General features: G+C 43.9%; 1 protein-coding gene across 4 annotated transcripts in view; it reads right to left on the reverse strand.

Annotated features, from left to right (window-relative positions):
- The window catches only part of mys (position-specific antigen beta subunit myospheroid), a 35490-nt gene that overhangs the window by 14510 nt on the left and 7349 nt on the right, over nt 1–13631 (reverse strand). For all 4 annotated transcript variants that reach the window (XM_089545795.1, XM_089545796.1, XM_089545794.1 and 1 more), the window contains exons 9-16: nt 12813–13073; nt 10625–10704; nt 9496–9547; nt 7738–7893; nt 6332–6474; nt 5502–5574; nt 3385–3466; nt 735–844 (exon numbers count right to left, since the gene is read on the reverse strand). In XM_089545795.1, coding sequence (XP_089401921.1) covers nt 735–844; nt 3385–3466; nt 5502–5574; nt 6332–6474; nt 7738–7893; nt 9496–9547; nt 10625–10704; nt 12813–13073 — 957 coding nt within the window. The remainder of the gene's footprint in view (nt 1–734; nt 845–3384; nt 3467–5501; nt 5575–6331; nt 6475–7737; nt 7894–9495; nt 9548–10624; nt 10705–12812; nt 13074–13631) is intronic.

Here is a 13631-nt window from a genome sequence, read left to right on the forward strand (position 1 = left end):
AGCTACTGCCGGCCGAACGTTGAAGGCATCTATCGGCTACTGCGGCCGTCACTACCGACGCTTCGCTTACGTTTGTACCCACGTTTTGCCAGCGTTACGATGGATCCCGCTCTCGAAGTCGTCAACGCAGTTCTCGCAAATAGACACCTTTAGCATACCGTGTACCTTGTTACCGTTAGCGGAATACCGCGCTGGTGAGCAGGCGCTGATTGGTCCCAATGCTGCAGGTGCGCACGTAGCTCCTGGGGACGTGGCGCCATCTGGCGACGTCAAGGAGATTTGCGCATGCATTGGCAAGGCCACCTGGATCGAGTACGCGGCGGGCATTGGCTGTGCCTCAGTGATTCGTGGCTTCTCTTGTCCTAGTGTTGCTAGAACCATTGGTTCTAGCAACACTGTTTTGTCCTATGACGTCATCACGCTTGTACTTGCGAGTTTGGCCTGTGGCGGAAATACCTGTATTTTGGTTCTTGCTCTTTTCTACGTTACAAGAGCTTTGTTGTCAGTATGAGTGGCGTTTTTGTAATCAGGAGCTGGTATTCTGTCGATAAAAGCCAACTTCAATTTCTCCTCAGTGTCCCTTTAATCTCATCCGCCCACCTAACTTTCTGCCGCCCCCTGTGCTATGCTTGCCTTCTCTTGGAATCTACTCCGTCCACAGAAAGCATGCCCTCTGTTTTCTTGATAACGCTTGAATTATGTGATGCAATGCTTCAGCCATGGGCATTACTAACCCCATTAGGACCAATGCAGGTGTCATTTGTGTCTCGGCAGTTGCAGTCCGGTCCGGTCCAACCGTCACGGCACTCACAGCTTCCGCAGATGCAGCTGCCCTGTTCTTCACCTGCGCACGTGAGGTCACACTTTCTTACGATGTCACATATAGTCGCTACTGATAAGAAAAAAAAAGTTTAAAAATAAATTACACAACAAGGACCGCATAATGACTAGACACCACACCAGGGGCAACGTGAAGAACCCCATCAACCAATGACATTACTAATACCCACTTTCAGCGCTCACTGCTGGCATTTCCTTCATGATTTTGCACCAAACTGTGCTTCGAATTTCACATCAAAGCTGCATATTATACCCACCAATGCCCCCAGCAAACTGGCTTCAATCACCAATTCCAAGCAACATTCATGATGGCAAGAAGAGTTGCCTCAACAGATATTTCAGCAAACCGATTATTGTTCCGGTTAACCTCCCTGCCTTTCCTCTTATTCCTCCTCCTCCTCCTTTCCCTCACTTCCCTTCGCAGCTCTTGATAAAGGTACATTACGATAACATGGACAGCTGCCCCCCAGCTGTTTCAGCGCAGAAAATCAATCTCACTCTAGTGCAAGCGCACATTGTAATCGGTCCCCCTTTTGACAAACACCAGAGCAGCAGTAGCAACAATGATATCATCACAGTGGAACCATCCTGTAAAGCCTTCTACAGCCTCTCCAGGAAAAGCAGACGGCACATAAAAAAAAATATACATATATTTCAATGTTCTGGATCTGCTCTCGTCGAGTGGCAACTTTTAAAGAAAATACTACATAGATAAGGTAGTTACGGTTATCTCAGCAAAATATTGAGCCGTGGAAGCCCCAGAAAACTGAAAATTCGAACAAGGTATGTTCACACTTTCCTTCAATAAGCTCCCCACTGTGTAAAGTGCACCTGTGGAGGCCTTAATAGTTTTTTAGTCCATCATTCTGACTGATGGATGAATGGTATACACAGCCCGAAATGATGTACTTCTAGCCACGTATCATTGTGTGCTCGTAGTGCCCACCCGTGCCTTTTTGTCACACTGGTCATTTTTAAGTGCACGCGAGCACGCACACATGCACACTAAGAAAAAAAAAAAAGCAAGTTTTTTAGTATCTGTCTTAGTCTGCGTATGTTGCACGATCTGTGTGCAGTGATGTTTGATTTACCGTTCACCTCGTTCGTTTATTTCCACTTTGCAGCACATTCATGGCTGAATCATTTCAGCAGAAAGCAAAGGTCATTACAGTGTACACGTTTACACACACTTGCATACACGCGAGAAAAACAAGACCATTTTTGTTCCTGATCTGTCCTGATCTGTGTTTCTGCATGGTCTGCATGCTGGGCCGTTCACTTACCGATTACCTCATTCATTCCTTTATATCCCAGCGCACTCACATGTGAACCACTTCTCCAGAGAGTGAAGCTATAGCTACAGTGCGAGCCCAAATGACATATAGTACTACCATACTCGCCTATCCTGTAACATGGATGACACCATTTCATGCACACATGATTCACCATAATGCACCATCTAGACTACAGGTAGACTATAGGCACCACAATATACTAGATGTAACTGACATCCCTCCCTTGGCAGCCAACAGCAAAAAGCAAGAAAAAAGTAATAATAAAAAAATAGATGGAAAGACTGGGCTTTGACATAAGCACCTTACATACTTTGAGTCACATCTAACGTATTTACACGATTGTAAGTCGACACCCCGCCCCCCATATCCCATATCAGAAAAAAAAAACAAAAAACTTGGAAGTCCCTTTAAGATTCGCCTTTAATAGCAGAACGCGATAGCATTATCTGGCTGCTGCCCCTTATCCTCTGACGGAATCGGCTGCTGCGCGTGGGCGCGCTTGTGGACACATTCCAAAACTAAAATGTATTAGTCACTGGACTACTCGTCCACACTTACGCCACCGTCCTCACTAGCGCTGTTGCCGTGATCGCTTCTGCGGTCCCACAACACATCGTTCTAACGTCGTCGTCCAGCGAAATCGTGTACTTTGCAAACAGCCACATCATGAAATCATGTGGAACAGCTAAAAATTTAGCCTCACTGCAGGCGCCAGCCACACCTTTATCACCCGTTCCTTCCGAGTTCATTCCTTCAGCGTAAAGAATGACAGCCATCTTGAACGTAGCCTTGAACGAGCACCGGACGCTGACCGGACCCAGAGCACAAATAACGACTGATGAAGCACTATGTTCAAAACTGGTGAAACGTGACAGGCAGTCGTCAAATGTGCCAAAGACAAACAGAAACTACACGTGAGCGGTATCAGCTCTTCCGTCAGCTACTGACACGACCCCCAACTTCGAATTTTCAAAAAAAAAAAAACGGTCGACCTAAAATTGTATAAATACAGTAAGAGAAATTTCACTTGCGAAGGACAAGCCGACTAGCGGGTATGAGAAATCATGTCAAAGAGGGCACCGCAGAAAAGAAGTGCGGAAAAATTGCTTGAGGCTTCAAAACATTTTTGTAGCTGCCCATTCCTGGAACGAACCTGACAAATGCAGAGCCAGAGCAAATTTCTGATGAAAGCATAGTCATCGTCTACTAAAAGTTAGAGGTTGAAAAGCAGTATATTCCTTGAACTTGCCTCCACAAAGAAATCCGTTAATTCGGTCGCATGAGAAGTTATCACATTCGCAGTACTTTCCGTCCACCTTCTCTTCCGGGTTCTGCAAAAAAAAAAAAAAAAAAAAAAGAACAATCAAGCAAAAGTCACGACAGATAAAACATGTCAGCAACAGCAAAAGCATGTTATACCCCTGTCACAAGGCCAGTTTCAATGGCTGCCGACTCGATTATTCTGCAGACTAATAGTTTACTGCTTGCATTAAAGTTTGAGAGAATAATGTTTGTTCATGCTAATGCATCATGCACGAAAGTGCGTGTTGGTACCGTTAGAAGCAATGCTAGCAACATTGGGCAACACTCGAAGGCCCTCTAAATCTTGATAGAGTTCCGCGTTGCTCCGTTGACTCGATGGCCATTCAAACTGCCCGTGTAGCAGCGCTCAAACGCCTTTAACTCTTTCCCTACCGCGCCCATTGAGCATTGTTAGCCCGCTAACGATCATTTCATGCCCCGATTTCAGAACCTTCTGCGTTGCTAATGACCACGCTGCAGATGTAGTTTGTAGGCCAGGAACCAAAGTTTTGTTTCCGATGTACTTTTCTTTTGTCCCGCGAGGGGGCACTTTCCAACGCGCTGCAAAGAAATGAAGACGCGGACCTGCGCTCATTGCCCGCCATGTTACCCGCAGATGACGCCTTCGCCGCTCGACTTCGGAGCCTTCCGCGTTGCTTACAGGCACGATGCGCATCTGGCTTGTAGCCGGAGAACTGAAGTTTTCTTTCCGATACAGTTTTTATTTTGCCCCTACAAAACAGCATTTTTTGAACGCACTCCAAAGGTGCGGTACTATCAAAGTCGCTTGGCAGCCTCCGCATGCGCGGTACGCGCTCTAAGACACAGCAAATCTCAGGACTCCGTTTCGTCTGCGAGTGATTTAATCGACGTCCTGTGCAACAACGAGCCTGAAAATGCTGCAAGGTGCTGAAGATGATTCACTTTTCACATCGGTGATGATGGAAACCAGCCTGAAACACAGGCGGCCACGCTCCGATGCACAACTGTAGTGTTCCCAGTTATTATTTTCTAGCAACAATATTATTCAAGATAGAAATGATTGTTTTTTGCAGACAGTGGCCAATAGAGTAACAAACATTTTGCATATTTCAAAAAATTTTTTACATTTTTTTTCTTTTTAAATGCAAGCGTGTTTTTGCAAATTTTGAATTTTTTTCTAAAATCTCGTTTTTAGCAAATAAAATTTTTTGTTGCAACATGCAATTTGTTGTTTAAATGCAGATTAATAGAAAGCACATTTATTCAGCTCTGTTTTTGGGTATTGCAATCAATATTGAATGCAATAGTTTTTACAGAAAAAGATATGTACTAAAACGTTCAGAAAATGGTCATTTTCCCCTTGGTAGGGAAAGAGTCAAGTCGATAGACTATCGGTTCGAGGGCCTTCGAAACGCCCACGCATTCCTCTTTTCACTGACCTGTGCTCAGTGAAAAGAGGAATGAAAAAATCTGAAAACATTTCTTGCTATGCAGAACAAACCCATGCCTTTTGGGGCAGCAGCCAAGCACCATAACCACTCAGTTACCGTAGCAGTGTCTGCACATGTGGGGTTGATCGATAAACGTATTATACGACCAGAAATTGTTGAACTTTTGAGTGTAGTAGCCAGGAATATCGTTTTATCCAGGAATGTATTAACCAAAAGAAAAATACTGTAACACTATGGGCCATTTTTATTGCCCAGGCAATCATATAAACTGCAAACGTATCAACGAGATTTTACTGTGTGTGTGTGTGTGAGTGTGTGAGTGAGTGAGTGAGTGAGTGAGTGAGTGAGTGAGTGAGTGAGTGAGTGTGAGTGTGTGTGTGTGCGTGCGTGCACATACACATGTATAAAGTCATAATGGCATAGAAGACAGTACGAGCAGTAAAACCATAGAAGCATGTGATAGCAATTGAGACATGGAAAGGAAAGAATTTAAAAAATGATTTGCCAATTAGTGCCACAATGGGCGCACACAATATGCCTTACTTTTATAAAATGCTGAAAAGAGCAGTTCAGGGCATTTCAATTTCTGTGCACAATATGAGGAAGCAATGGGCAAATAAAAGTAGCTTACATCTCTCGTGTGGCACTCACAAACGCCACAACGGCAATCTCCTCGACCAGAGCATGGCTTGGTGTCGTTCGGGCTGCAAACACAGCAAAAATGTCCAACCAGTTACTAGGGTGTGGCACTACTGAAAACTACAGGAGCGTGCAAATATTCAAAATTCTGGACAGTTTACGAACAGTATTTACTACTCGATTCGATTTACACTGCACTTTCATCATGTGAACCTCCTAAGCATTCAGAAATTATAAAATTTCCTGTTCACTGCAACTGACGGCCAAACATCAGAGCACTTCCAAACGACAGCATCTTCCTCTAGTCACACCAGCTGCCCTGTAATTTTCTCACAGATCTGACAGTCAGAACATGCAAAAAGCCTACGCGCGGTAATGTTGAGCCTTGCACTGAGGAACATCGACAGCCATCATGGCACGTCATTGAAGTCGGCGAATGCAGTCAACGGATAGGTGTGAACACACAGGCAACGAAAGTGAACAGGTGCCAGTGATACTCTCAGTCACATACGAGCCACATGCAGGTTTGGAAGAGCTCAAGAAGTCCGTTCAGTGTCTTCAGTTTTTTTTTTGCTTCCTACTTCACTGACCGCGAAGCAATTCTTACCAAAGCCACTGTGTTTCTTTTCCCTCGTGATGTCTCCGCCCCATCCCTCAGCATTGCCAGAATGGCAATTGAGGGGCAGAATGACGCCTGGCTGATCTTCGAACTATTTCTTCCTCGCTGTCAGTTACGGCAATGTGCTTGCAAAAACGTTAATTACCACAAAAAGAAGAGAAAGAAATGGAAAGAAAGGAAGACTCGAAGAAAAAGAGACTCACAAGAAGCATCCTTTCTCGTCTCTGATTTGATCCGTGTCCTTGGCATCGCACTCGCACTCTCGACCGTAGCGGTTGTTGTAGCAATTGCAGATGCCGCACTCGAAGGTACCCTTGCCACCCGAGCATTTGGGACTGTTTCGCTCCTACACAGGGCAAAGAATCAAATCAAGTAAGCCACTGTCCCCCCCCCCCCCCCCCCCCCCCCCTCACAGCACACACTAAGAGCAGTCATTTTGCAGTTATAGCGCAATGAAGCTTACGTTTTTTTTCTGACTGTAAAAACACGAAACAAAGGAGAAGTGGCAGGGGTAAGCATGCAAGTCATCTCCAATGTTAAATTACACATACTCTGAAAAAAGTAAAGCGAATAAGAACACAGCTAGGCAATCAATAACTATTACAATGAAAGCAACATTTAAACTTTCAGAGCAAACACTGTGCCAAACAAACACCAGACAGTTATGCCAAAGCATAATGTGTGATGCACTACTGCCATGTGCTTACATGGGGCTCAACTGGCCATTTAAAAAGTTTTAAATCGGCACCAAAGTAACTGTGACAAACAAGAGAATTAGGACTGTAAACAGAACTAGCTTCATTCATTCATAGAAGAACCAAAATAATAAATAGATAAAAAATGCACTCGAAATTTTAAACCCTGAGAGGAAAAGAGACATGCACAAAAAGTGCATCAAAATCTGAGACTTCTGAAGACAGAATGTTCAGTGCTCTCAACAGGCATTCGGCCCTGCAGGTTCAGATATCAAGGAGGCCCGTTGACGTATTCCTAAAAACAATTCACTGGTTATTCGATCCCATCAAGGTACGCAATGCTTAACTGAAACCAGATTCCCCCACTGGCACATAAGACGTCTCATAAAACCTCATGGCTAAAAACAGGCTTGCTGCATTTATAGGTGCCATGACATTACAAGCTGAACTGAACAATTCAATAAATAAGACAATGGGTGGAGCACCTGTTTGATCTTATCAGAACCAACAGGTATGCTGTGTTCATCAATGAGCACATGAGAACCACAATCAAGAACTAATGCTGCAAAATGTTTCCTTCAATTTCCCAGAGCAATTGGCATTGGAACAACCAAGAGGTTAACGTGCTGTTTTGGGGCTGAACGCAACGAATACGATAGAAGTACAGCAGATTTTGTTCAATCGGCAAGGAGCCACAACTTCAAAAGGTAGCACCACTCTTTCCCCATCAGGCAATGTACAGAGTAAAAAAAAAAGTCGCACCTCTGAAGCAAATTATTCATTCTACGAAGATTCCTGAACACAAGAAATTTCATACAAGTCTAACCACAGTGTCTGCCTGAAGGAAAGCGTGTGAAGGCCACTTATTGTGGGCTGCATAGTATTAAGAGGAACAGAGACTTCCACAGCCTCACCTCGTTCCAAGGCTTCTCACAGTCACACTCGCAGATCATCTCTAAATGCACGATCAGTGACTCGCTGATGCCAACAGGGTAGATCTGTATCGTCTGGTTCCACTCTCTGGGGTCCTTGGGGCACGATTTGACCTCAATGGTTGCCTCGAAGGTCACCTGGTTACAGCAGCACACAAAACAGGGCAGCTCAGTATTGCACTTTCTCACTTGCCATGTTCACTGCTTGATGTGGGGCCACTGTGCACGAGTCAGAAGACGAAACCATTCCCTTCACAGTTTATTATTATTTTTTTTTTTTAGTATGTCTGGTACACCTACCGCTTCTTTTCTAAATTTGAACTTTAGACCACACTGTCGCAAAAATAACATCTTAGAAGGTAGGCAAAAGTTACCTTGCTACAGACAATAAATTAGCGTGCGCGTGCACGCACGCACACACACAAATTGATTTGTCAAGCATACCCTTAATCGAAAGCTAACTTTACAGAAAGTAAAAACGTCTTTACAAGCTCTGCTAAGCTAAAAACAAAAACTTAAAGGGATACTGAAGCAAAATCTGAAAATTGAACAAAAAGGCTGAATATAGATTCTCGGAATGTGATTACGCCGAAATCTAGTCGTCACTGCGCATATTTTTCAGCGGATTGTTTTATTTTCGATGTTTCATGAGCGCGCGCCAAGCCCTCCCGCTCGGCGCTCGGTGGAAAGCGTGACGTCATGACACCCTCCCGCGGCGACAAATATGGCGGCGCCCTTCGATGCATGAAACGCCGCTTCGGACTGGTTGCGTCGTTGTTACTGGCTTCTTCAGAGCGTTCACTGGCCATAAATGGGCCACCAGTCTTTCGCTTCATCTCCTGTTGCACATAAGAAAACTTACGAGTAATAAATTTGCTTTATTTTTTATTTAGAGTGATGATTCTGCCCCCTTTAGGCTAAGAGGGGTGTCGGTTTGTTGACAACAATGCTTCCCCTCCTAACCACCGGATGGCGCCACTAGTCTGAACATCGTCGCGCTTCTGTTTTAAAAGCGAGAATGCTAGAAATGGCACAAGGTCCGGAAAAAGTACCTGCGTTTAGCAGACGTAAGCGTGCATACGGTTATGGTATGTAGCCAGCATCGATTAACATTTTGACATATCTGTGTACGCCGTGAGCAGACGACAGACATGGAAAAGCCGCGAGTAGCGATGGCAATCGTGCTTCTGCGGAACAGTGGGCGCGCGGGTGTTATGACGTCTAGTCGCAGCTTCCACAGGCGGCCACCAGGTGCAACGATACGGCAATAAATTACGAAAAAAAAAAGCGTGTTATCCACCTTTTTCGCTAAAATGCTTGTCATATTTATCAATTTTAGCAGTCAAGCTCTTGTTTACATGCAAAAGAGCAGCTCCAAAAGTTTGGTTCAGTATCCCTTTAAACCAAAAATTTTTGTTTCCTATTTTTAGGTAAGGAAGCCAACTACCACAATAATACGTATTCACACTAAGACCTACTGGGACACCGGGATGTAACATGTATGAGAACATCAGAAAAAATCATCAGGTTTACTTGAATTAATGCGATTTTTTGTTTTTACAGTTACCATGAGGCAAACACAGGCCACACAAGGTGATTAAACCTGTTTTATTTTTTTTCTCACAGAGAACCTAACTGTGACAAAACACACGATAGATTCGATGAGAAATAATTCACAGTTACCTACATCACAAACACCAAATCGCAGGAGACAGCGACTATCTGCACAGGGATACTCACATTATCGCCCACTTTGAGACCTCTGCATACACTGGTCTTCTCCTTCTTGTCTCTGAAAAGTGTGAAAAAGCTCTTCTCAGGTCAACACATAAATGCCAAAAGAGAATTTACACATGACAAAACTGTGCTGTTCAGTAGCTTTACCTCAGTAAAGAGGTGGTATTTAGAAAAGCAAGTTAGGCTCCAGCCTATGCTAAGTATTAGCCACAAAATAAAAGCAAAAAACAATAGTTTCTGAATCCAGAAAGGCACATTCTCACGCACATAGAAACTATAGTTACTCCAGTTTATAGAAGAAGTATGCACGCTGTATAAAGGGCAGATGCGGCTTTCAGCAAAAAAAAATGTTTCATTTCTTGATGTACTTACATAAAATTTCTAGAGCATATCAGAAATAATTTTATGACTACTCTCACAAAATTTCATTGCGAAAAGGATGCAGAGTTAACAAAATGTTGCAAAAGGCTGGTTCAGCATTCACTGCATTACTACTGCTGTGCTGCAACTGAAGACATCTTTAGACTTTTTCTCAAAGCACAAATTCTGGTTTTGAATCTTTGCGATGCACTGCCCGTTGACGTAACTGGAGTGAGAGGAAAATTTAAGAATTTGAGAAACAAAGAATGTCTTGACCTGCCCTGTGGTCCCAGGAGTGCAACAAAACAAGCGTGAAGAAATAAACTGCGCAAGGCGAGCGTCTAGACAGAAAACCGTAGCAGAGAAAAACAGCCCTAGTTCGAGCGTTTCTCCGCATTGCAGAATCGCCGCAGTTCCCGAAAGAATTTTTTTTAGAGTACTTCCTGGTTATTTCAGCAATAAAACTTTGGGACAGCGTAAGCAGGCGGATACAATAATTATTTAAAAAAAGCTATTTTTTGGCCATTTTCCATGATTTAAAAGCCGCCTGGCCCCTTAAACCAGTGACTGTCATTCATCGCTTATTATTTGTGTTTTTCCCCACGTAAAAGTGACAATGCCAATGCAGCTCAATAAGAATCAAGGCAAAAACAAACAAAAGAAATTTCAATGCAACAGAGAAAGCTGAAAGGCATGCATTATAAATCTCCGTGTAGCAAACAAACAGAGAACAGCAAAACAGCTAGAAACAGCTAGAGAGGTCATTGATTACCCAAGACAGCTGGACATGTAAGTGATCTGAATATGGCTGCTGGTCACATTGTCCTTGATTTCCACCTTGGAGGTAATTTTCTGCAGAAAAAGAAAATAAAATGCAAGGTACCTTTGTTGTTCAGAGGACGAAACCTTTCCTGAAGCAGTAAGACAAAAAATTCAGTCCAAACTGAACTACCTTCAAAACAAACATGTAAACAACCGCTAGGCGGAAATTTGGACGAGTTGGTAAGTATTGATCATTTTGCTCACAGCGCAACAAAAACGAGACACGAGACGAAAGAGTGACACAAACAAGCGCTATCAACTGGTTTTTATTGAACAAAAGGCATATATATACAAACATTAAAACACTTATCAAGACATTAATCAACAGAAGTTATTTGGAAGGCATGTGGGAGGTCAGATAACTCAATTATCCGAGAGTGAATTGAGTTATCTGACCTCCTACGTGCCTTCCAGATAACTTCTGTTGATTAGTGTCTTGACAAGTGTTTTAATGTTTGTGCACGCACGCACGCACGCGCACACACACACACACACACACCTTTCTTTCTTCAATAAAAACACAAACTGCCATGAATTTTTAGGTTTGTGAGAATTCAATTCAACAACACATGGCAAACATGCGGTCCCCAACAAAATTTCCATGTTCCAAAAAAAAAACATCCATTCCACATGTCGGACATTTAGGGAGACATCGAGGATATATTGAAGTTGGCTTATATTGACCGATTGCTGGATTATGACAAGAAGACCACTTTCACTAAAGACTGAGTTTTTATAAACTAGAAGAGGCCAAGAAATGAAACACAGGTAACACTGCCACTGGCCATTTGGACAAACAAACTGCAATGACGTGAATAGAATTTTTAAATATTTTTTTGTACTCAGCGCTGAGCCTAGGCGACACCAACTTTACTTCTAAATGGTCATCACATAGTCTTTAGCAGCAGGGACGTCACTCGTTTTGAACTTGTGACGGGAAAACAAAATGCTTAGTTAAATTTCTAAATATTTAAATTTAAATTTTAAAACTTTCTTGCCAGGGAATAGATGTTTTGCTGCCAAAGACACATTAAAACAGCTATGAAAAGACGAACAATCAATTTGCACTAGGAACAAGAAGTGGATGCAGTGTCATCTGTCGGTAAATGTTAGAGCAAAGGGCTATCTGACTAGCAGGCCATCTGTTGGCAAACATTGTAGCAAAGGGCCATCTGAAAAGCAGGTCAAGAGGGTTTGTTTTCATTTGTTTACTCTGATTAGGTAAGAGCTTAGAAGTCTAGACATCATAAAAATGACCTGGGAAATGGGAGAGAAAAATGGGAACCTTGTTTTTGCAATTTCCTCGGCAACGCAATCACATTTTCATGCAGTAAAAATTCTGCTAGTGTTGCCAGAGAGTAATCTATCAGTCTAGAATACCACCTCATTTCCTCTCAGTATACCCCACTAAAATACAGGTGTTGGCAGCCTCAAGTACAAGCTGTAGAGAGTCGCCCTGCTCCATCCCCTTGGATTTGCTGCCCCGCGATGCATTCTCCCTAGTTATCTTAACTAACAAGAGAGGGTGCCTGAGTTGTAGTAACACTAGCGCCCCGGACGCCGTGATTGCTGCACGCGGGGGAGACAGCTCTCTCTCTTCAGCTCAGGAACACGTCATGGCACTCTAATCTCCGCCAGCACGGCAAGGCCTCGTGGGAACATTTTCCCACCAGCTTGTCCCATCCGGCCTCGAAGCTTCTCCTCTGCCCTAGCATGGGCAAACATTCGCTTATAACCTTGCTGGTGAGTCAGACGACCTCGATTCCTTAGCATATTTTGTTGTTAGCTGGCATTATTGTTACTGTAGCAATAAACGCCTCTTGGAGTCAGCCAGCGTTGTTCCTTTGTTCTCATATAGCTTGGCCCTCCGAAGTCGGCATGCACTCAGTAGAGCGTGCGACCATGGGTTGGGGTCGGCAGTTTTCAACTATAAGCAGCGGTTAAGCGGGAAAAATGTATTTATCCCCCTAGTGCAACCCCACAAATCACGAATTAAGCTTTGCTGCAGAAGTCACTGCAATTTAATTAAACTTAATCCCCGGAGTGCTGCAGAACACTGTGTTCAAGCATTTCATGCTCCAAAACGCAGTAATGCCATGTTCCTTCCGAGCAAGGCCCCTAGCCAGCTCCACACTTACGTTGTACTGGTCGCGCACAAGATCCACCACATTGGAGGAGTCGTTCTCCAGGCGGCCACTGCTGCACCCTTCCAACTGGTTGCCCAGCTTCTCGTAGACACTGATCTGGTCAGCCGTGACGGCAAAGATGATGTTGACCTTGTGCTCCTGGATCTTGGCATTGATCTGGCTCAGCGATGGATAATCCTGGTGCACACTCTGGGTGTACTCGCCGTTCTCCAGATGGCATCGGCCGTCATTGGGCTTCACAATGCCCCCGAGCTGGAACCGAGAGAGAAAAAAGTGGAAACAGCCACCTTACTTTGCAATGTCATGTTAAATAAAATACATACTGCCATGAAGCATTTCTATGTTTATTTTTCTAAGCCCATTGTGCATCACTGTCAGTGCATGGCTTTATCACTTTGCTAAGTGAGATGTGACCAACGTACTCTGGAACTAAAGCATTTTCTGCAACGTCTTAGACTTGTCAGCATTTTAAACGCCTGATCTCGAAAGGTTGCTGCAACCTTTAGACAAGAGTGCAGCTGAGAGTGACAACCGTTCTGCTTTTGATGCACGTTCTGCCTATTTGCTGCTATCACCACTGCCAGCTTGTTATCCGTTTGTGGGCACAGGTTGCCCCACAAATTGCTTGCATTCATTGCCCCAGTTTGCCAGCCTTCTATAACCGTGCCTGTTACAGTCGCCACACGACCATATCTCAAATGACCAACGCAAAGTATGCAGCTTTCGAAACCCTGGCCTTGAATGAACTACATGGCCTCTAAAAACAGCTATGACTGCACTCTGCTACAGCTGTCCTGAGTCAAAGTACAG

This window comes from Amblyomma mixtum, chromosome 5 (genome assembly GCF_055824585.1).
Source record: "Amblyomma mixtum isolate Tamu chromosome 5, ASM5582458v1, whole genome shotgun sequence".
Lineage (NCBI taxonomy): Eukaryota > Metazoa > Arthropoda > Arachnida > Ixodida > Ixodidae > Amblyomma > Amblyomma mixtum.